At 39.5% G+C, this 22,597-nt stretch overlaps 1 protein-coding gene across 2 annotated transcripts in view; it reads right to left on the bottom strand.

Moving 5' to 3' along the window:
• lpin1 (lipin 1) overlaps positions 1 to 21,530 on the bottom strand; it is a 40,044-nt gene extending 18,514 nt beyond the window's left edge. The window contains exons 1-6 of one of the 2 annotated variants that reach the window (XM_036592895.1): positions 21,361 to 21,530; positions 9,444 to 9,644; positions 7,871 to 7,966; positions 3,170 to 3,474; positions 1,053 to 1,145; positions 145 to 243 (exon numbers count right to left, since the gene is read on the bottom strand). In XM_036592895.1, coding sequence (XP_036448788.1) covers positions 145 to 243; positions 1,053 to 1,145; positions 3,170 to 3,474; positions 7,871 to 7,966; positions 9,444 to 9,644; positions 21,361 to 21,438 — 872 coding nt within the window. In that variant the 5' untranslated portion in view covers positions 21,439 to 21,530. Of the gene's footprint in view, positions 1 to 144; positions 244 to 1,052; positions 1,146 to 3,169; positions 3,475 to 7,870; positions 7,967 to 9,443; positions 9,645 to 14,505; positions 14,718 to 21,360 lie in introns of those variants that run through there. The other variant, XM_036592896.1, reaches the window with a different exon arrangement.
• Positions 21,531 to 22,597: the final 1,067 nt, after the last annotated feature.

Here is a 22,597-nt window from a genome sequence, read left to right as displayed (position 1 = left end):
CTTGCTCAAACACACCTGGTTTAACTGGTTAACTGCCAGATTTAGAAGGTATGTTTAAGTGGATAAATCACCAAACCTCGCTGGAAGCTGGTCCTCCAGGACTGGGACTTGAATACCCCTGGTGGCTCCACATAGATTAGGTACCTCATTGTAGATGGAAATGCTGACGTTTGTTGGGGGCAAGAGATGGACAGCCCTTCATTAGCTGGTATGGGCAGAGTATGTGTCTGCTCCATCCTTGTGCTGTGAATGAAAAAAAAAGTTAATTTCTATTAAAAACTAACATAATTAAGATAAATGATTATTGAGAACCACAGTATAATCTCATTTGCATAATGTTATCCATCTCCAGTGGAACTTATATGAGCTTGTTGGACATCCCGTTCCAAGCCAATGGGCAGACATTTCACGAACTGACATGTGGTAAAGGTGGCATCCCATGATAGTGCCACATTTAAAGAGCTCTTCAGTGCGAGCCATTCTACTGCCAGTGTTTGTCTGCGGAGACTGCATGGCTGTGTGCTTGATTTTATACACCTGTTAGCAGTGGCTGTTGCTGAAACACATGAACTCAATAATTAGGGGGTGTTTTTTTACATACTTTTGGCCGTTTACAGTTTATGTAAATTAAGTAAATTAGAGTGGTTTGATGTAAAATGGTGCGTTGTAAAGAAGCTCAGGTTTGTTTTTTTTCCAGTTATGGTGATATTAACCGGGGGTTGCAATGTCTAAGACAGGCATAACACAAATACAGCCATTTTATTTGCAATTCAAAAATGATCAGTCAAGTTTTTATATGTAAATAGTAAATAATGGTAAAAAAAATGTTGCTTTATAACAGCCTACATGTATCTTTCCACCATTAGTGTATTAAAAATATGTTTTAGGCCAAAAGCTCATCTCAATACTATCACAATGTATCTGTTATAATTTCATGCAACAACTTTCTGTGACCAATTCTGACTTCAGACTCTTAATGACTGAATTATCTGAACATTTTTAGTAACCTTACTCCTCTTTTATGTTGTTTAGGAGGTGAGTAAGTGGCATACCTTTGCATGTGTGTCCAGTCTTCATCACACTGTGAGTATACTGTGCACTGTCCACCACTGGCCTGCTTAGTCTCAGGGTCACGTGACATAGTTCTGAGAACATATAAACACACAAAGAGTAAATCAAAACTCAAGAATTACAGACGTAGCTAAAACCCCCTGGCCTGCAGTGCATCCTTTTAACAGACCCTTTCCTCCAGAGAAACAGTGCATTGCAAGGTTTCCAAAGAGCAAGCTTGTGGAATTCATCCAAGCTGCCTCTTCTCTGAGGCACAGAGTTGACATTCATTCCCAGCGGACTCCTTTATTCAGGCTGGGGACAGTGAAACCATGGTTTCATGTTTTATTTCTTTACTGGTACCTGGGCAACCTATTCTGTGGAACGGAGAACATGCAGTGTAATGTGGGGATAAGTGAATTGTGTTCACTGTGTAACAATAGACACTGACTGTTTTTCTGAGGGAATGAGGAAAAGTAGCTTGCTGTGCAGTGAGTCAGGCTCATACTGCGAGTTGTTTGTTGTATGACTGTATGAGCAGAGAATAATTTGATTGCCAAGAATCACAAAGGGTTCCCCTTGAGCTGCAATCGGACCTGGCATGGTTTCACGGATTTCATGGAAAAACATTGGGAGGCTTGTTTCAGCCTCTTGTTTACTTTAGCAGTAGAACTTCTCTGTCTCTTGCTCTCCCTCTGTCACACATGCACACCCCCACTGAGTGTGTGAGAGAGTGAAGAAAGAGGCAAAGACATTAACAGACAAACTTGTCCATCTGGAAGCACTAACAGCTCTTTGTAAACAAACTATGTTGCGGCAAGCAAGGTCGAATTTAATTATAATCTGGCAAAAAATCAAAAGCTCACTATATTCCAGGCCCTGTCACGTCTTGTGGAGGGATTTCCAAGTAATCTTTCTTCAGTCAACAGTAAAAAGGAGTCTGCAAGGCAACTGAAAAATCTGCCCTAGTGCTGCAAAGTGACATCCAGTCCAGCAGGAAATCACTCCAAAGCTTAGCTTGTACAGAAGTTAATTCTATATCTTGGGAGCACTGCACTGTCCTCAACTGTCCTTAACTGCCCTGCTGCTCTTTTACTGTTCAAACTAAGCTTGGGCAGTAATGTACATTTAGACAAATTTTGGTTATTGTCATTATTATCTGTAGAATTATCACAATAAACAATATTATCATGATTCAAATTCAGCTACAAAGTACGACAAGTAAGCGTTACAGAGCTTTTACCCTCTAGCTTGCATTTCGCCTGATGGTAATACAGTTAACATATAATTTCCAACTGGGTTAGCTTCTAATATTACTTAAACATTTATAATAATAACTGTCTTCTGCACAGACAATATGCAACACAGTTAACATCCAGTGGATCGCCACATTAATTTTTTATCTGTGTTTTCCTATTCTAATACCCAGCATGCGCCGTGTGAATATATTATACAACCATTCAGAATCCCTGTGGTCTTAACCAATCCTGATTGCTAGCCTAGCCTAACCATTGATCTACAATGCTAATAAATACAACCAAGCTAGCATTAGTCTAACTTTTACCTCAGTTGTCGAACATCGTTAAAAAAAGCAATTTTATCTTTATTCTGCACAAAATTGATGCGAGAAACAAGGTTTTCACCCACTGAAGGAAGGCATCCAGATAGCCAGCTCTCTTGCAAACTGTAGCCTTTAGCTTGTTGTCTTCCTTGTCTGATGAATTATTTCTGTCATATGATTAAATTCTCTTCATTTTAATGATGATTTGAAGACTAAAGATGATTTGAAGACTACAGTTATGAGTGCAGTGAGATGTTTGGCTTCCTAGTGGTAACATTAGCTGTCTCCCATCCTCCTACATTCGCCAGTTAAAAAAATTGAAAGAGCCTGACCCCAAAAACCCTCTAAAGCAACTGTAGTTCCTCTGATCTTGAACATTAGAAGGGAGGTTTTCTGAGTCTTTAAACTAGAAAATCACTGTCTGTAGGATGCGATTAAGCATTTTTACAACCACAGTGGTTACATTTTTCATTTTGGCTCAGTCACAGTATCTTTATGCTGTCAAACAGAGTACAGGGTATTATTGTGAACACCACCCTCCTCAATCTTCACACTGACCTGCTAGCTGTGGTTTCTGCATCTTCATCAGAACTCATATCGATGGGGAACATGTCCTCATCCTCATCTGACGACTCCCCATTGTCCTCTCGCTTCACACTGTCCAGTTTGGACTTTCTCCTCCTCTTCCTCCTCTTCTTTGTCACACTGTTGTCTCCAGAGGTCTGTGAGGGGCCCAGGGATTGGATGGAGGTCCCACTTACAGCCTCAGACAGACGAGACACACCTTTTCCTATCTGGGATTCCATCAAAGCTGAGCCATCGGTCATTATGGGGGATGTTGCCAGGTAAGGCGGCACCATTTCCTTTGGAGAAGATTTTAATATTAGCCTGAAATACATACTGTAAGTTCTATATGACAGTGTATATAATATCATAAATGCTTGTATGTATGTACTGTATTCATGTTAGGTAGAGATCAATAATAATAAATGGCCAACAAAACTAACATACATACAAGGGCCGTGGTCAGGACCCCTGTGTCAAGTTCATGACAGTTGAGAGATTAAGTGAAAACCACATCTAAAGGGAGTTGAGAATCAAGTCAAGCCTGAGTCCAAGTGAGTGCGAGACTGAGGCAAGATCGAGATCCTGGCTGAGCCTTAACTAGTGTTACTGCTGCCAGTCCAGATTTCCAATATTATCTTTTCATATTGTTTGCCAGAGTCATTTAATAGTGAGTTTACACCTACAGATTATATTTCCTATATAGTTTAAATGAAATGATATAAACTATTTTCAGTTTATTTCAATGTCAGGAATTGGCCAAAATGTGAAGATGTTTTTCTGAAGATGTGAAGGTTTTTCCACAAAATATAACTGTACGTACAATAACTCTAAAGCAAGCTAAAATCATAATAAAGTATAGTACAGTGCAAAAGCCAGAGACCACCCTTCATCTAATTTCTAGTCACAACAGCCTTTAATTAAGAACATCAGCTGCTATCCTTTTACAAACACTAATTTGTTTAAGTTTTAAAAAATAGGTTTTAAATACGGCTCCAACATTTGTACATCAGTGCCCTGATTTTCTTGGTGTTCAATGTTTGCTCTGAATGAATCCATCCAAAGCTAAAACATATGAGCTAAATCAAAATCAAACACATGCAGTGCCAGAATACAAGTCAGTGCACGTAGGTGACAGTTACAAGAAATTAAAATACAAATAAACATTTTTTTTTAATAATAGTTGGTCTTGGTCAAGACCAGAGATTAAATTTGTTAAGACAATGACTGAGACCAAGACGAGTCCACGTACAAATACAATCTTGTCAATTCTCAGTACAAATACTATTGAGTCCAAGACAAATCCACGTAAAAATACTGTCTGTCCAAGACAGGTCAGAGTACAAATACTATGAAGTCTAAGGTAAGCCTAGACCAATTCAAATAGTATCAGGTCTAAGAGATGTCCAAGTACAAATACTATCCAGTCCAAGACAAGTCTGAGTACAAATACTACAAATACAGGCTAAGAAAAAACACTTGAGCCCTGAATCAAGTTCTACAGCATTAATACACATATAAACACACCTGAAACTTTACCACATCACTCACCGTGTCGGGTTATATTCCACTTGCGCAGCACTTTGACGTTAATGCAAAAAGACAGAGTCCTGCATATTTCATTATAACTGGGCTGGTGCAGGTGCTCTACTAAACTACTGCCACCGTCCCTGAGCTACTGCTGTGTTAAAGTATGTCAGAGAGTGGGAAGTGAGTGAGAGACATGAAAATATTATGACAGTCATTTTCAGTTTTTCATGTCATCCATTGCCAGCCCAAGAGACTCATCCCCATCTTCCTCATCAGAACAAACTGGAAATTATAAACACAAAACCTCTGCTGAGCTGCACAGGAGGGTAGAATAGAGGTTAAAAAGGCATCTCCAGATTATCAACAACAGAGACTAACACAACAGGATCTGCTGTAAAGGAAATTCCTTGTCATTAATAGAGGCCTGTTGTTTTACAAGGGGCATTGGGAGAGCTATATTTAGGTCAGGATTAAATGACTGTCCATTTGATAGGGGGGCAGAGGCCAGGAGAGCACAGCATTGATCTGAAATCCAGATGTAGTCTGATTTAATCTGAATGCCTTCTGCAAATGAATGTGACATTCTGAAAATCGTTTGCATCGGCAAATACTCCAGCCTCCCACTGGCCTCCAGCTTCCAATGAAAAGAAAAGAAAAATGGTGTGGTGGACCAGGACTGCTTTCTGTTGTTAGAGATTAACCCTAATCTGAGGCTGAATTATACAATCAAGGTAAGGTTTCATTTGAAGTACAGTTAGTATCTGGGAAATGGGCGATTAGCTCAGAACTCAGAAGTGACGAATCAGTAGTACAGAGTCTGAGTGCTGTTATACAGCGCAGTATAATGAATTACTCAGTCTGATGTAGAACAGTCTGCATGACGGACACCTGCCTACCACCCATCTATCAAACCTTCTTTCAGAATGCTGCTGGATACAGCCTCCCATTTGAAAAACTGGCACTTTCATCTTGTCACAACAGCTGTGAAAAACCGTTCGCTTGTCCAAAAACAACTAAGGTAGGATAGATTTTAAAGTTCTGCTCCTAGTTTTTAAGGCTCTAAATGACCTTAAAGCACCTGAGTACCTCACAGACTGTCTGTCTGTTTATGGTCCAGCACGTGATCTTAGATCTGCAAACACCTTCCACAAAATACAGAAAACGTGGAGAGACTCTTTCAGTTATTCTGCCTCTAAACTGTAGAACTCAGTTCACCTTTTATTAGACAGTCAAGCTCAGTTCACACATTTAAGAAACTGCATCTCTTGAACTCAGTGTTCAGTTCAAATTCTCTTTGGTATTTCTTTCTAACTTTATCCGTCATTGTCTGTCTATTACTATAAAACATTATTACCTGTCTGTAAAACACTCTGAGCTGCCACTGGAATGAAAAGTGCTCTATAAATATTTTATGTGATATATAATAATAATAATAATAATAATACATATATTATTACTTGACTAGAGCAGGGGTGCCCAAACCTTTGCATTAAGGGGATTAGGCTCAGGATGTGCAGTGAGACTCTGCTCCTGCTGATCATCATTCCTATTCTGAGATGTTTTATGAACCGAAAGCCTGCCTGTGCCTGTGTGCTCGCGATCTGTTTCTGCTTGCTTGATTAGGTGAAGCAGCGTCCTAAGCAGCTTCACGCTGCCAGGCATCAGAAGTGGTATATGGGAAAAGTCCATGAACCATCCACTCTTCAGTGTGCAAATGTACAGCACTGCGCAAAAGTCAGAGACCTTTGTTAATTTAATTTACAGTCAAAATGGCCATTCAGTAAAAGTTACTCATTTTTCAGCAGATAAACATGTACTTAACAGAAAACAACACAGAAGCTTCAACAACTAAACATAAAATCAATCTTTTCATATTTAATGTGTCCATCTTTTGCCTTTATTACAGCATCCATTCTTTTCGAAAGACCTGCTTTCAGTTAATCGAAGAAATCTGTAGGGATAATTTTCCACACCTCCGAAGTTCCGCATTTTCTGCTTCTTACAATCTACATCAATCTAAACCCATTCAGTGATGCTGAAGTCTGGACTCTGGGGTGGTCAGTCCACTGTTCTGAGGACACCAGCAGCTTCTTTGTTGAATTAGCAAATTTTATTCTTTTCTCTGTAACATTGTGCTGTGCCACAGTGCTGAGTCGTCTTCTCACAGTGGAAGGATGGACAGAAACACCTGTGGATGTTTTCAGATCTGAAGCAGCTTGATTTTCTCCTCTCTCTCAGAGATGAAATGTTAAAACCCTTAAAATCCCAACTGCTTACATACTAAGGCTAATTATTCAGCTCCCGAATAACAGACTTTAATACAAACTGGCTGAGCTAAAAGTTATAGAAGTGTATACTAAAACTTTGGGCCCACCAGTTTTACCCATTTTCTCTCTATCTTTTAATAATTTTTTGAACTCCAGTTTTAGAAACTGTACCGTCCTGTTTTCTTATTTTCTTTGATTTTCTCCTCCTGTGTTGACTGTTGATTGGAATTTAAACAAATAAAAGGTGTCTGGCTTTTGCACAGTACTGCACATTATCACTTCTCTAAAAGGTTCTTCATCATGTTCTTTTAAATATAAAAAGACAGTGAATGGGATAATTGAAGCAGCTCCCTTCTGGAGATGTGCTTCAGTTTCTTAAGCAGTGTCTCTCCTTCCTTAAAAGAGGAAGCTCAGCACATAAAAGCTTCTACTTTCTTATTCCTGCTTTAACCATTCTTAGCACTGCAGCTAATCAGCCAGGTTTCCTGGCTGTCATGACTATAAAGAACATGAGGCCGAGAGAAACAGGGGATGTACTTGTTTGGCTTTGCCAGACGGAGCTTCACCCTTATGAGGGAAATTATTTTCATGTCTCAGCAGCTAAACCTCTATTCTGGATAACCGATGCTATGATGACCTCATTTTGCCTTAACACCGGTCAGCTTTTTGGCCAAGAAAGGGGGGAAGATGCTTCAGAATAGGATGACAGGGGCCTTGGCAGATAAGGCTCTGCTCTCAAGCACAGGAGCACAAAGACTCAGGTTACAGAATGCCTCCACCACGAGATTGTTTCCAGTAAACAAGGGTCGCGTTCCACGTCATGCAACTCGAGGATGTCCCACGTGTTACAGCCCTCAGTAAACTATAGAGAGTACGCTTGATCTGTGTGAGTTCTCACCATATCGCTCTCAGTCTCCGTCACAAAGAAGGCTTCGCCGTTCTCTCCCAGTTTCATGTGCAGGCTGACGGGCTCCCCGTTAATCTCTATGTCAACCTGAGCAAAGATGCAAAGTGCATTAACTACATGCATCACTGTTCAAAAGTTTGTAATCACAGTTCAAAATGCTCTTAACAATATAAATTCAGTTTGGGTGGAATAAATTATTTCAGTTACTCCTGTACACTTTTATACCTTTCAAACAATTAGCATGAAGCTAGGAAACCTTTAGATGTGTACAGAACAAAGAACAGAGCTGTAGACGATTCTAAAATAACACGGGAAACTCTATAACATCGATAACAATGTCTCATTAAAATGCGGTGGTCAAATCTGGAGGTAGGTAACTGGACTTTCTAATACTTTGGGTACTTTTTATACTCATCGATTTGTCTTAACATCAGGTTTTTACCTAAATACTAATTTGAGTGTTTTTTTTCCAAACAATTGTTAAAAGTACATATTGAAAATCTTGTAGCTGTGCAACCCCTGCAGTATTACAGCTAATAAATATGACTAAATTATATTCACTACTTTGTGAGCACTTTTGCAGAAACCTCACAGTTCAAACCAAGTTCAAAATCACCCTAAAACACCCACCAGCCAAAAATGAACGTTTCAAAACAAAAACTCAAAATAATGACTTATTATCACACATTCCAAATAATATCTTATTTTCACAAAATAACAACTTATGTAAATCTAAATAATCATATACTTTTTCGATGTGTAATAACTTGTTTTTCTACTTACTTAGTCAAAATCTTAGGAAAATAAGCCCAATGAGTCACAATTTGAGAATCAGAGAAGGAAAAAACTTTTATTCAGGCTTATCTGTTTTTGTTTTTACCCAATTTTCTCCTTAATTTTAGTCAATGCCAAATCCCCCTGCTAGCTAGGTCTCCCCCAGTCACATGGTGCTTCCCCCAAGGCCAGTGAAGTCAGCCCATTGATCTTTTTGAACTGCTGCTAATGCACTGGCAAACAGACGCCCATGTTGGTTAGTATCGTGCTGAGTGACAGGAGAGCGAAGATCATCCAGACAGAATAAGGCCAGTTTTCTTGAACTCCTGGCCATGGATGACTGGGCATCACTGAGAAATCTCCCAACGGTAGGGCCAACGTAGTAAACTGTAATGTTTGTTTTTGGTGTTTTGCCTTGTTTTGTAGACTTTACAAGGACAAATTTCAGATTTGCTGAAATAAATTTGCTGCAAAGTAAAATGTCAAAGCAATAATACTGTCTGCACAATTTTACTGATGCAATCTTCATTCAATCTTCATTCAATCTTCATTCAATCTTCATTTTGGCTCTCAAACTTTCTTTTATACATCCTTCAGATGTAGCAGTTGCTCTATGGCAGTGGTTCTCACTCCTGGTTCTGGAGTAGCACTGCCTGCACGTGTTAGACTTTCTCCTGCTCCAAATTCACCTGATGCAGCTAATGAATTAACAAGCCCTTTCTGAGCTGAACTTGTGACTTACGACATGTTTAACAGTGACAGTATAAATATGTCATAAAAGAGATCTTACCACTTTTTCCCGGGAGCGCAGCACCCCCATCTTGCCGAAGCGGACATGGAAGGGTGAACACTGCAGGGAGCCGTCGGCCTGACGCACCACAATGACATCAATACAGCCAGACAGGGTGGCAGGGTTCAGGCCTCTGTACAGCTCCTTCACCTGCACGAAGACCTGACCTGCCAGCTGCCCCACGTAGTTCATGGTCTGACTCTGAGGGACAGAGAGGAGAAAGAATTAGCATTTCCTTGGGCTGCACAGAGCAGGAGGGGACTTCACTCAATTCAATTCAATTCAATGTTGCTTTATTGGCATGACAAATATTAACACTCTCTCAGACCCCAAAAGCTGGTTTTCAGGATGCAAATGAAGTCGTAACCGAGATTACAGATGATTTTGAATAGTATCCTTTAATGTGACACTGCTGTTAATTGTTGTATTGTAAACTATGGCTTCTCTTGGGTTCTTGTGCTTAATGAAAGGCTTAGAGTAACTTTTCCTCAAAGGACTGGTCCCGAAAACAGAATTCGACTGGTTGATTTCACTGTCAGTTCCTAATAATGTTGGCAGTCAGTCTGACATGTTAGGCCTTCGATCTAGTTATTGAAGCCCTAACCATGAGGAGAGGTAGCTTGGCTGTATCTGTTGTATTGAGCTGTATTCTGATTCAGATTTTCCATTAAGCTTTTCAAGATTTTAACCCTTTTGTTTTTAACCAAAACTCCCGAAAAATGAAGCTAGAACTAACTGAAAACACTATATTTTTTAGTTCCCAGAAATCAATAGACCTTCTCTGAACTGCTATTACAGAGTATATTAAAGGGTCCATCATGGAAAACTGAAATTGAGCTTGACGTAGTATGTAAATGTTATTAGTTTCAAAATGTACCGTTCGCTCCCTCAGTCCATATACGGCAACTAAACATGCAAAACTAGACCATTCTGTACTCACTGTCACCAAACCCAACATTTTCACATACATCCAGTTACAGCAGTCACACCAGGTTATAAGTGTGTTTCAGCCCAGATTGCTTTTAGGTAAAGTACAACCCAGCACAGCCAGTCAGAACAGAGCTAATTTACATAGTCTTACAGGGGATTTAAGACACTCAATTGGTGAGATGTAAATAAAGTCATTCAGAGTGGTTTGATGCAAAATAGTGCAAAATACCATTGAGGTATTTTAAAAATATGTATTTTGTAATAGCTGTTGGTGAGGTAATTTTTAGAGGTATTAAACACTCAATTTCATTTATTAAATTATACAAAACGGCACAAAAATGGTTTAATTAAGTCTAAGGGGAAATAAGAAGTTTGTAAAATGGTCATGTAAAAGATGCACAACATGGTACATAAAACTACACAAGCATTACAAGAAGACCTGGGGTAAAAAAAACAAGCAAAGTGTAGGATATGGGCCCTTTAACATAATTATCTCAGTGTGAATAGACCCGGCCAACAGCTCAGCCAATTACAACCAGCCACCATTTGGACCCCAGACAAAAAGAAAGCAGTCAAAGGTTATGGGCTGGATTTCAATACCAAATGTTTAGCAATCAAACTATGAATCATTTTATTGTTATGTGCCTGTGACATTTGTCCCCAAAGCCTGGGTCTGTTTCTTGAGGCTGAAGGAGTCACCAGTTTATTAGTACTCACTGAGTTTGTTAGGGCTGGTTAGGGTGAGCTAACTTGGTTGTAATTAGCGAGGCTTTAAAAAGCCTAATGTGTGCAGTGTTCAGCTGGCTAAGCAATGCTGTGCTAGGCAGGGATGCTTGAGCTTTCTCTTTCCCCAAAAAAGGAAAAAGATAAACAGAATATGAAAGAAGGTTCTGAGAACAAGAAATCTGTGATGAAAAAAAGTTTGTATAAGAAAAAGTGTATTGTAAGGTTGTGAGCAGGTTTATGTACCCAAAGCTGAAAAATGAAATTAAAAAGAAAACAACACTGAAGCAATGTACTATTAATAGTCTGACAAAAAATCCTTTTTGGCTGACAAGATCTTTGCCTTTGAATGTTCAGATGTGAACCATAATTTCAACCCCCATAATTGTTACATCCAAAGCCTTAGTAGTCAGTAATGGATTTCTATAGTAATTCCTGGTGTTTGCTTTGGTATTCCAGCTTGTTATTAGGGCGATGCTTGGTGGTGCTTAGTTAGGTAGTGCTAAGATGTTGCTAGGTTACTGCTTTGTTATTCCAGGTGGTTGTTAAAGTGTTGCTATGTTCTTGCTCTGGTATCCCAGGTGGTTGCTGATGTGGTGCTTTTTTCATTGAACTTTGAACAAAAGCTGTATGAAAACTGTACATCCGATTGGTCAAAAAAGCACAAGCAATGAATCTGGGTAATCACAATCCTGCAGAATTTCATGGTTCTAGCTAAAACGCTGTTGCAAATAATAATAAGAAATGAAGAACAGTAAATTGGCTTTTTCAAGCCATCTTAATTATTGGAAGGTGGGATAATGTGTGAGCCTAACTTGACTTTGGGAAGCGCCATTGTCATACATTATATACCAAAAGCCTGATCATCCAGCATTTCTTCTGAAATCAAGGTATTAATATTGACTTTGTGTCCCCTTTAGTAGCCGAAGTAGACAAATTCACTAATTAGAAAGAGTGTGTACAAAACTTTGGAAATATACTGTATCTGTATAAACAAACCAGTCTTCGGTGTCTCCGAGCATGACGAGGAAGGACTTCTCCAAAAAGACATTTATTATCGTTTAGCTAAATAATGCACAAGTTTCAAAGGAAATGCTGAGCAGACTTTGCACACAGAACAGATGGGGTCCTCAGTAAAACTGCAGTCTGCCTCTTGGCACATCAGGGGAAAAGGCTGAATGTGATTGCAAAGCATCAGCTCTACCCCTAGACATGGTGCTCTCTGTAAAACTGCTGAAAAAGAGGATTACAAAATCACAGAACCACAGCCTGCCAAGGATGGAGTAGTGCCAGGGCTCAATCAGTAATGACCTCTCAAACACTAGACAGACAGAGGAGAGTGGTCAGCCCCTCTCCCTACAGTGCAGAATTAAAAATGCTCTTAAAATGCTAATTTTAATGATGGATTTGGGCAACAAATAGCCTATATTGGCCTGTGTGAGACAGTCGGACAAATGAATGTCCACCACAGATCATGATGTATGAAGAGATGCTTTACCACAATAAGATCTTTACAAGAAGTTCTTTAGCAATTCTGCCTGAATCTGAAGTGATATGAGGTACTAGGAATGCATACTGAATATTGCATATTGCATTTGAATATTGATACTAATATTGAAATCATATTGGTATCAGCAGATAATCACCTGAAAAAAAGGATTGGCAGGTTACTTCTTAAAAAAATTGTTTAGATTTGACCAATATTTCAAACCAATATCCGATGACATATTTAAAGTATTATAGAAAAGCAGAAAGTTTGGGTGATGCTGGGATATTGTGCTAAAACATCTGCATTTCATTCATTTTAATGCATCTGGAACATTACAGAAATAAACGCTACATATCTCTTTACTGCTAATCCAGATAAGTTTTAAAAAATATATAAATGTATATATATTGACATCAACAAATATGTACATGAAAAAGAATATATTGACATCAGCCCAAAATCCCTGTATTGGTGCATCCTTAACAGCAAAAATTATTGTTTAACACCTTAAACCCTAAGGGCCTATATGTAGGCCCACACTTCAGCTCCTCACTCTGAATAACTTCCTATTAGTTTCACAGTGATTCCCAGATAATTAATAGTAAATACTGTACAGTAACTGAATAATGAGCCCAGGAATGAACGTGCTAAATCACTACTTTACCCTGTTTTACAAGATCCAAACTCCTGTACTTTCATTTCATACATATCTAGGCCCAGTTTCTCCTCCCCAGCTCCAAACCATAAGTGAAAGAAATAGTTGATTGAAATTGTTTATATGGCAATTAAACTTTTATGATAGTGACAGGCCGACTCCAGGTAGGGCAGCTCTGACAGCCTGCTGTCATCTGTACATGGCTGTAGCTCTACCTGTTCAGAGACGCAGAGCTGAGCGGGTAGTGAGCTATTTAATGGGTGCTGAAGTCGCTGTCCTGACTGACTATACATCATTACAGAGTGAACATAATTAGGACTTTTTTATTAGGATTTAATGCAGAGCAGTTTATAAGGCACTGAAGAAAAATCATTGTAGTTATTATAGTCATTTTTATATTTGGGACTACAGCTTCTACTTTGTCTGTTCCAACCCAACTTATTAAATCTCACATAAAACAAAATATTGTGATGCATATCATGCATCATAAAAATGTATTAAAGTATCATAATAGAATATTTTTGCCATGTTGCCACCTCTACCCCTAGCTTTATGGTTCCTGTGTTTATCCCTGCTCACCAGAGACCACAGCCAAAAAGAATGACATAAATAAAAGCTGGAACCTCTTTACTTAAACAAATATGTGCCTTTATCAGCAGAGGAAGTCTTTCAGAACACGGTGTTTCCTCTAAGCCATGGAGGTCGCTGCTCTTTGGAGAGAAACCTGTCAGAAGACAACAATATGCAACCAGCTCACACATTACTGCACTGACCTTACCTGCCCCTCTCACTGAAGCTATTCGCCACTAATCAACACTGATGCATTTTACAAAACGATAACCTCGAAATTCAAATGGCAAAACACCAACAACAGTGTGACTGAGGTGAGCCTCCACTGGTGTGGGGGGTGCAGGGCTGTAGCTGTTCAGCTGTCAGAAAATAATTCATTAAACGGATGTAAATAAACAAATATATTCAGGGTGGAAACGTAGTTATAAGCATCCACAGCTTAAAGCTCACCAATACAGCTAAATGGTTCAGATTGTGAGATGTTTACTATATGATGCCCGATGCTCACTGGAAAGCCAAGGACAGCCCCTTTAGATATGTGTACATTATAACTACACGGCAAAAAAGCATCAGTAGATTAAAAAACACAATAAATCAGCCAAGTCAGTGAAGCTGCTGCCCCCAGCACAGCACGCAGCTCTGCCTCCGTGTGGAAGTAAACAAGCGGAGGAATGAAATGAATGACAGCTACATACACTGAGAGCCGCTCGGATGTCGCAGCAGTTCAGCACCGTTCAGTCCATCGTCCAAACAGCCGGAAGAAGAAACACGTTTTGTGGCTAAACGGGTTTTTCCTTTTCCTTCTTATAATATTCACGCGCTCCGTCGAGACCGCGTCTGCGTCTCTTTCGCTGTTGCCGCTGTGTTTAAACCAGGGTATTTTAATCGTAGCTGCCTCTGCCTCGTTATTTTTTTCCACCCGTATTCCTACAAACCCCGCCCACCTGCGCTAGGATTGGTCAGTAGCTCATACTCAACGTGGTCGATTGTTTGTGGCTATTATCCACTAGCCAATCCCAGCGCAGGAGGGCGGGGTTTGTAGGAAAACGGGTGGGAAAAAATTACAGGGCTCGGCCTACGCATGTGACGTCACCAAGTGTTAACGCTTTTTAGTGATGCTTCTCAAAAAAGACCCTGTTTACTACAGAAAATACACGCAGGGCTATAAGGTGTCGCCCATCTTGCCTTTAGTATATTTACGAGCTCGAATTAAGCTCTTCTTTCTTTATCTTAATGTAAACATATATAATAAACATATAATGTAAACAAACTATATAGAGCTCCAGAAGCAGCTGGCCTGTAACAGCAGCCAGGTTTCATATAGAACCACATCAGAGCATCTTCATGCACTTTTAAAGAGCCCACATCCTTTATTTTTCTTGCATTTCATATATTTATTTGATGCTTTTAAAGGGGAATTCCACTGATTTAAAAATGTCTCCATAATTAAATAGGTAAGATGTAAACAAAGCCATTCAGAGTTGCTCCATTCTAGGCACACTCAGCGAGCCAGAATTGTTCACAGTGGGGGTGAAAGGAACCAGACATCTTAAAGCGTTTAATGCCACTAAAACTCCCCCTACAGAACATTAAATGGCTACAAATACTCTGCTTAATGCCTGAGATGTTGTTTTAAAAAACATATTTTTTAAAATCCATTCATGGTTTAGACAGAGCTGTGAGGCAATGTAGTCACTTATCACTATTTTCATTAATCAAGTCTATTTTGATAACTATATTTGTGTTGTAGACATCCTGACACCTGGTTCCTGTCACCACCACTGTCAGAATCAGAATCGGTAATTGCACATCTTATCAACAGAATTTTGCAGACGTTTTGAAAAAAGGATAGAATTTTCCTTTAAGTGCTCAGTCAACTGCTGTGCCGTCTGAGGACTACGTTTATTATGGTTTATCTGTCCTGTGTTTACAGCGATGTTTTAAAGCATTAACATTTTACAGCATTGTAGTAGATGGGCATCTATTGCAGTATCAAAAGCTGGTCTGTCGTTTGCGGTGACCCACGATCGGTACTGTACGACATTGGATTTAAATATGTGGTCATTGAATAAACAGTCAATGGGCTATTCATCATGTTCATATTTCCACAGCCGAAACACGAGTTGTACACAAAATGAATCATGACTGAAAACCAACGTGTTGAGACAAGCTGTGTACATACAGCAGTTATACCCGCATTATATTGTATAGACTGCATACATTCATAAAACACTCACATGCACATGACTGTTCCACTCACGTGGCTGGCTTGGAGGGCTGCCAGGCCTTTTTGCAATCAGTTTTTTGCAGTGGCGCTAGGAGGGATGTGCCTGTGAGCTGAGTGGATGTTTTACATGTACTGAATGATGCACCGTATATTTCCTGCCTCACGTGTGGCTCAAAAACATGATTTATGGCCTTCATAGACTGTTATATCTGCCTGAACCTCAAATAAAATATCATTGTTTCACTTTGAGGAGAGAGGAGAAAATCAGGCATGTGCTGTGGTACAGCTTCATCACACAGACATTATATTCATTCTCAGTTTTGAGCAGATGTGATTACAGGCACAAGTAAATATACTGTTTGGAGAGATTACCTCATGGAGATCTGTCAGACTGAGATTAATCAGATTAACACTGTGAGATTACCAGAGAGACTCATTTAACAGCATTTAAAGGGGAATTTCACTGATTTTTCAAAAATTCTGTGTAATTCAATTATTCAGATGGGTTTGATATGAAATGCTTTGTTCTAGAGAAACTTATTAAGTCAGAATTTATTACAGTGGTGTTGGTAGGAACCAGATGTCCAGAAGCATTTAATGCCCCTAAAAATTTCCTCACAGAAAATAATTACATGAAATGGTTACAAATGCTCTGCCTGATGCACAGGACATTGTTTTACAATAGTTTTGACCTAAAATCCATTAAGCACAAATTTTCTTTACAGTAGTGGTGATGGGAACTGGGGGTCACGATGCCTATGATGCAAATATAGTCATTTTATTAACTATCCAAAATGACCAGTGAACCTACAGGCATCGTCTGAGTTTTTACATGCAGTGTTGATAATGGTAAAGGCAACATTTCTTTGGGTACTATTTTTCCTTACAATGTCTTGCATGTACCTCTCTGACAGGATCAAATTAAAAAAAGAAAGTTTTAGACCAAATTCTTATCTTAAAGCTCAAATTTTGAAAAATTGGTGGAATTCCCCTTTATTATCCTCAGAATTTAATTCTTTTTTTTATTTCCTTCGGGATCAATAATCTTTTACATTAGCTGTCAGAAGCTTTACAGCATATAATACATTCTGTCATTTTTCCATGTCATTTGAATAAAATGCTCCAACTTGTCTTCTTCAAAAGTCATCAGGCACAATCAGTTCACTCTCTTGTATCTGAGAAGAACTGTTATTATTTTTGTTGCTAAAGAGGCACATTTTTCTCATTCTCAACTGACTGTGCACTGTAGTAACCTCACATCCCCAGAATGCCAAACAAGCCGCGCACTTGTTTGGTCTTTTGTATGTTGGCTGAGGTGTTGAACTCTATATAACTTGGAGTACTGAAGTTTTTCCTGGAAAAGAGACCCTTAAAACGGAAGTGCATGTGTGCACGTGTGTGTGTGCGTGTGTGTGTGCGTGTGTGTGTGCGTGTGTGTGTGTGTGTGTGTGTGTGTGTGTGTGTGTGTGTTTTGAAATCAGCAGGGCTCTGGCTGCACAAAATATGTTCTACTCTCAGTTTCATCAGCTCCTGTCCAGTTGATTTAGCTAGGGAAAGACTGTAGGGTGTAGCCTGAAAACGTGTGTGATTTCTAAGAACCAAAGCTATCGATTCTACTGAGAACTCAGTGCACTTTCCTTTCCACTCTGTGTAAAAGGAGATTAAGGATGAATTTTCCAACCTTATTGCACCAGTAAAACGACAGTTATGTTAGAAATGGTCTCATATAATGCTAAATGTAATAATGCTAATGCGTCTCATGTTAGTATAATTGCTGTCATATTGCTGTGACAGTAAGCCACATATAAAAATCTACATATCAGTATTTATCAGTATAGTTTGGGTCTATATATATCATTATATAGCTATATCAGTATAGCTTGGGTCACTGCAGGTCTCTGCTCTAAAGCTGGCTGACCACTGGTAAACTATACATTTCAGTCAGTCACCATGTGACTCAGATAGGAAGAACTGAGATTCCCAGGAACTCCTGGCTCAAGACTGTGTTCACTGAGAGGGGGAGTGGATGGGGTTGGGCTTTCTCCACCAATCAGAGCCCAGAAGGCCATGTGACAGGGAGTCAGTGTGGTCCTGTGCTGACTGCTAACGTAACTATAGTGAGAATGGAGATTTACATGAAGACATTCTGTTCCAGCAGAATATCTCTTTTGTGTTTATGATGTTATTCCATTGCTATAGTAGGACTACTGAATCACTGAGGTCCAGCATGTTTGTGGTGTTTTTGATAACTTGATAACAGCAATTCCACTGGCAAACCACATAACTTTAATCTTAGCTTTAAAGTTCTTATCAAATGATTCATAGTAATTACTGTATGCTAAGGTCACGAATAATAATTGAATAATAAGCCCAGGGTTCAGGGGGTTAAGTGGTTATTAGAATCACTTAGGGCCAGCGGATGTGCCACATTCTGTGGTAGTTTTAAATAGAACTACCTGGTTTTGTCAGCAGATGACAATATTAATGTATCTATTTTATTAAGTATGAAAAACAAAGGAGGTCCAACAAATGCACCACATTGTATTTTTGATTGTGTTTTTTTCAGCGCAGGACAATGTTTTTTAACAGTTGAGAAGCTTACAGAACAGCTGTGTACTGATTATTAAATTATGTGTCCTAACATGACGTTTAAGTGCACGGAAGGTCAACTATTCAAAAGCAATATGGTGCAATAGACAAAGTAATTTCTATATTGATTACTAAAGATAGCTGCACTAAGTAAAGACAAACATCTGTCAGCGTGTGTAGAAAGATAATAAATCATGGACAAATATCTATGACTACTAGACCTTCACCTAAACTGAAGCAATTCTGGGCAATCAGCAGCTATGTCAGTGTTAGCAACAGAAGACTTGCTTAAATATTTTGAAATATTCTGCCAGAGTGAGCTTATATAATTTTCAGTATGTCTGAAAATGGGCTGTATGTACTGTTCCGGGACAGTGATATGAACAAAATTATTGTTAGGGTTTTGTTCATAAGAATGTTTTGCTCAGCGTTATGATGACACTGCCCTGATGACCTCTGAGGAGATAAAATATTCTAATAACCGAGGCTTTGACACATTAAAAATGCAGAGCATTTTCTCAGCTTTTCCTATCGTTTTTGTGAAAGTTGTGCATTTTGTTCATATGACTTTTTCTCAAAGATTATATGAAATGTATTTTTAATACTGTTGTCATGAGTTGCAGTTTTTGTAGAGGCTATACAGAAAGAGTGCCACATAGACATTACATACAGACTCAAGAACATACTAGCACGCATATTAGCAACCACCTGGGAAATCATAGCCTAGTAACACCTTAGCAACCATCTGGGATACCATAGCAATGACCTAGTAACCCCTTAGAAATGACATAGTAATTGCCTAGCAACACCTTAACAACCACATAGGATAACATTGCAATGGCTGAGCAACACCTTAGCAACCACCTGGGATTCCATAGCAATAGCCTAGCAACATCTTACTACTGTCACTTCTTACTACTGTCATTGTCACAACTACATCTCTACCTAGGACGATCTAGCAACACTTCACCAGGGATTTCATAGCAGCAGCTTTGTCATGTCAACTTTAATTCATGAACTTTTCTCTCTAGTTTATTTGTGATAGTTGTGACACGTGGAGCCGTGTTTCTCACTCTTAGCAGCTGTGACTCACATCCCTATCAGAGGTTATACATCATCCACAACACACAATCAAACAGAGCAGTGCAGATGACTAATGACCCCAACTTGAGATCCATTAAAAAGTGTATTAAAATAATTTATCCAGAAACACAGTGTTGGTTAACAATTGCTGACAGCTACTGGGGCAACTACCATGCTAACTGAGTATTAGCTTTCTTTCATTATTAGCAATGTTAGCAACTGCTAGTGGAGTTTCTCTGGCACCCGGGCTAGCAGGTGGAACACTTTTCACACTGTGTACTGTTATGTGGTCACACAGGGTTGACCCCAGCCTAAATTTAGACATTGTTTCTAGGGCGTAAAAGTGCACTTGGTGGTGTCACAGCCTCAGTTACATAACTGCTTCTCACTGCTGCACAACCTTGACTGATACCAGCTTCTCTTTCACACAGGAACCATGTTTTCTGGCTACATGTATGATCAATATAGGATCATAGCGGTTAACTGGGTCTGATGTACTTTTTTATACTACATTGCAGCTCAAGTATGACTGACTGGCGAGGCCAGCAAGCATGCTAGGAAAATCCCCATGTAATGTGAGGAGTCTAGAATCTTCTAGTGCTCTTAAACTATAGCTTCTATTACACTGACTGTGGAAACTGTGCAGCTCTTCAGCTGCCCCACACGCGCACCCCACCCGCACAATACTCTATTAGCCCTGCATGAGTCAATTAACAGTTTAGAAAAATAATGTTTAACAGTTGTGTTTATGTGATAGTAGTTGTTATAGTAGTAGTAGTAATAATAATACTTACTGTAGTCAGTACTATAACTATTACTTAACCAGCCTGTATGTACAAATTACTTAAGGGGACACTTTGGCCAAAATGAACAATGTAACTGTTATTACATTTGCTGTAAACATGCCTACTCGTTTTTTAAAGCAATTCTACAGTATAAAGTGATTTTCTGGTTTAAAGACAAGGAAAACACTCTTCTGATGATGCATCTTGAAGGTGGAAGTGAAAACAGACTACATTTGTTTTGTGGCGGATATGTGGAGGTGCACTGTTTGAATATTTTTTTGCTAGCTGGCTAATTCTTTAAGTACTGTCATCACAGTAGTATTTATTAGCCTTTAGTCAGGATAACTTATTCTGCTATACTCAGCTGCAGATTTGGGTGCTAATAGATTCTGAAGAACATTTGTTACGTCTCTCTTACTGTTCCCATCCCTTATACACAGAAAAACACACGAGTTACATTGCAGCCCCACTGAAGCATGTTGCTTTAAATACACCTGTAATTTAGAGCTTTCAAAAGCAGTATTGATTTTTATTGTGACAGTGGCCTTTTTTCAGTGCACACCGCTGTGCAATAAATCTGTATATCGTACCATCTGAAGCAACTTGTCTGGTCTTGGACTTGCATTTTGCCAGCTGGAGTAAAGGCAACACTGACGAAAGAGCTGGTAATTTTTTAAAGCAGCCTTTACAGCTTGTCTGCCTTGTGTTGCCAAATGAAGAATCTGGACATTTCTTTTTGTTTCTACTGCCAGTGCATCAAAATGTATACACTGCAATTTATTTATAGCCTTCAGCTTTAAGCTGATGGTACACAGTGTCACAAGTATTCTCTACTTTCACATGCAGAAGCAAACTCAGCGTATTACCCATGTCCAGCTCGTCTCATTCGTTTCACTGGCATTGAGTTCATCAGCATGTTCTTCTGGATCTTCCTCTGATTGCATGATTCCATCGTCTGTTTGGAGCTCCCAGCTCCTCAGTGTAATCCGGGCCTTGTTCTTTTAGTTGAGGCCAACACAAATCTTCCTAACAAGTACGTGTACGACTGTGACTTTGACTGCATGGTCAACCAGGCAGTGATCTATATACCAGGGCTGAGGATGTTTTCTTACTAATTTTACCGAGTGTGTTCTTGGAATGGAGTCCAGCACCGAAACTTGAGAGGATCTTGCAGGGGGATCCTCGAACAGCAAGACCCTTCTAGCTCTTGCTCACACAAGAGGACATGATTGGACATTTGCTCTCTCTCTTGGTGTAATAAGCATGCACACACACACACACACACACACACACACACACACACACGCACACACACACACGCACACACACACACACACAGACACACACCCATACAGACACACACACACACACACAAACACACACAGACACACACACACACACACAAACACCCCCCCCCCACACACACACACACACAGACACACACACAAACACCACACACACACACACAGTTTATTAATTTTTCAGAGATATTTCTGAGGAGATATAAGATAATTCCCCTACATATGGAAAAAGGAAATTCTATATGGCCAAAAGTGTGTGGACACTCATCTTTATCATTGAGTTCAGGTGTTTCAACCACACCCATTCCTCACAGGTGTAAAAAGCACATAGCCATGTAACCTTCATAGAGAAACACTGGGAGTATAACAGGTCATATTGAAGAGCTTAAAATATTTAAACATGGCACTGTTGTCGGACGCAGCATGTCAGTTTGTAAAATTTATGCAGCTATGAAACGATAGGCCGTGCAAACAGAGCAGGACTGACAAGTGCTGAAGCACAGAGCACATAAAAATCTGCTAACCTTTGTTGCATCATTCACTACAAAGTTCACAACTGGCTCTGGAAACAACATCAGCACAATAACTGTATTGGGAGCTTCATGAAAGGGGACTCTATGGCTGAGCAGCTACACATAAGCCTAAGATCACTATACGCAGTACCAAGTGATGGCTAGAGTGGAGTAAATCACGCTGCCACTGGACTCTGGAGCAGCGAAAATGTGTTCTCTTGAGTGACGAATCACACTTTTGGCTGATGATTGGAGTTTGGCTGATGCCAGGAGGATGTTACCAGGAGAAC

The sequence above is a fragment of the Colossoma macropomum genome, unplaced genomic scaffold, assembly GCF_904425465.1.
Source record: "Colossoma macropomum unplaced genomic scaffold, Colossoma_macropomum, whole genome shotgun sequence".
Lineage (NCBI taxonomy): Eukaryota > Metazoa > Chordata > Actinopteri > Characiformes > Serrasalmidae > Colossoma > Colossoma macropomum.
This window is presented reverse-complemented; position numbering and strand designations above follow the sequence as displayed.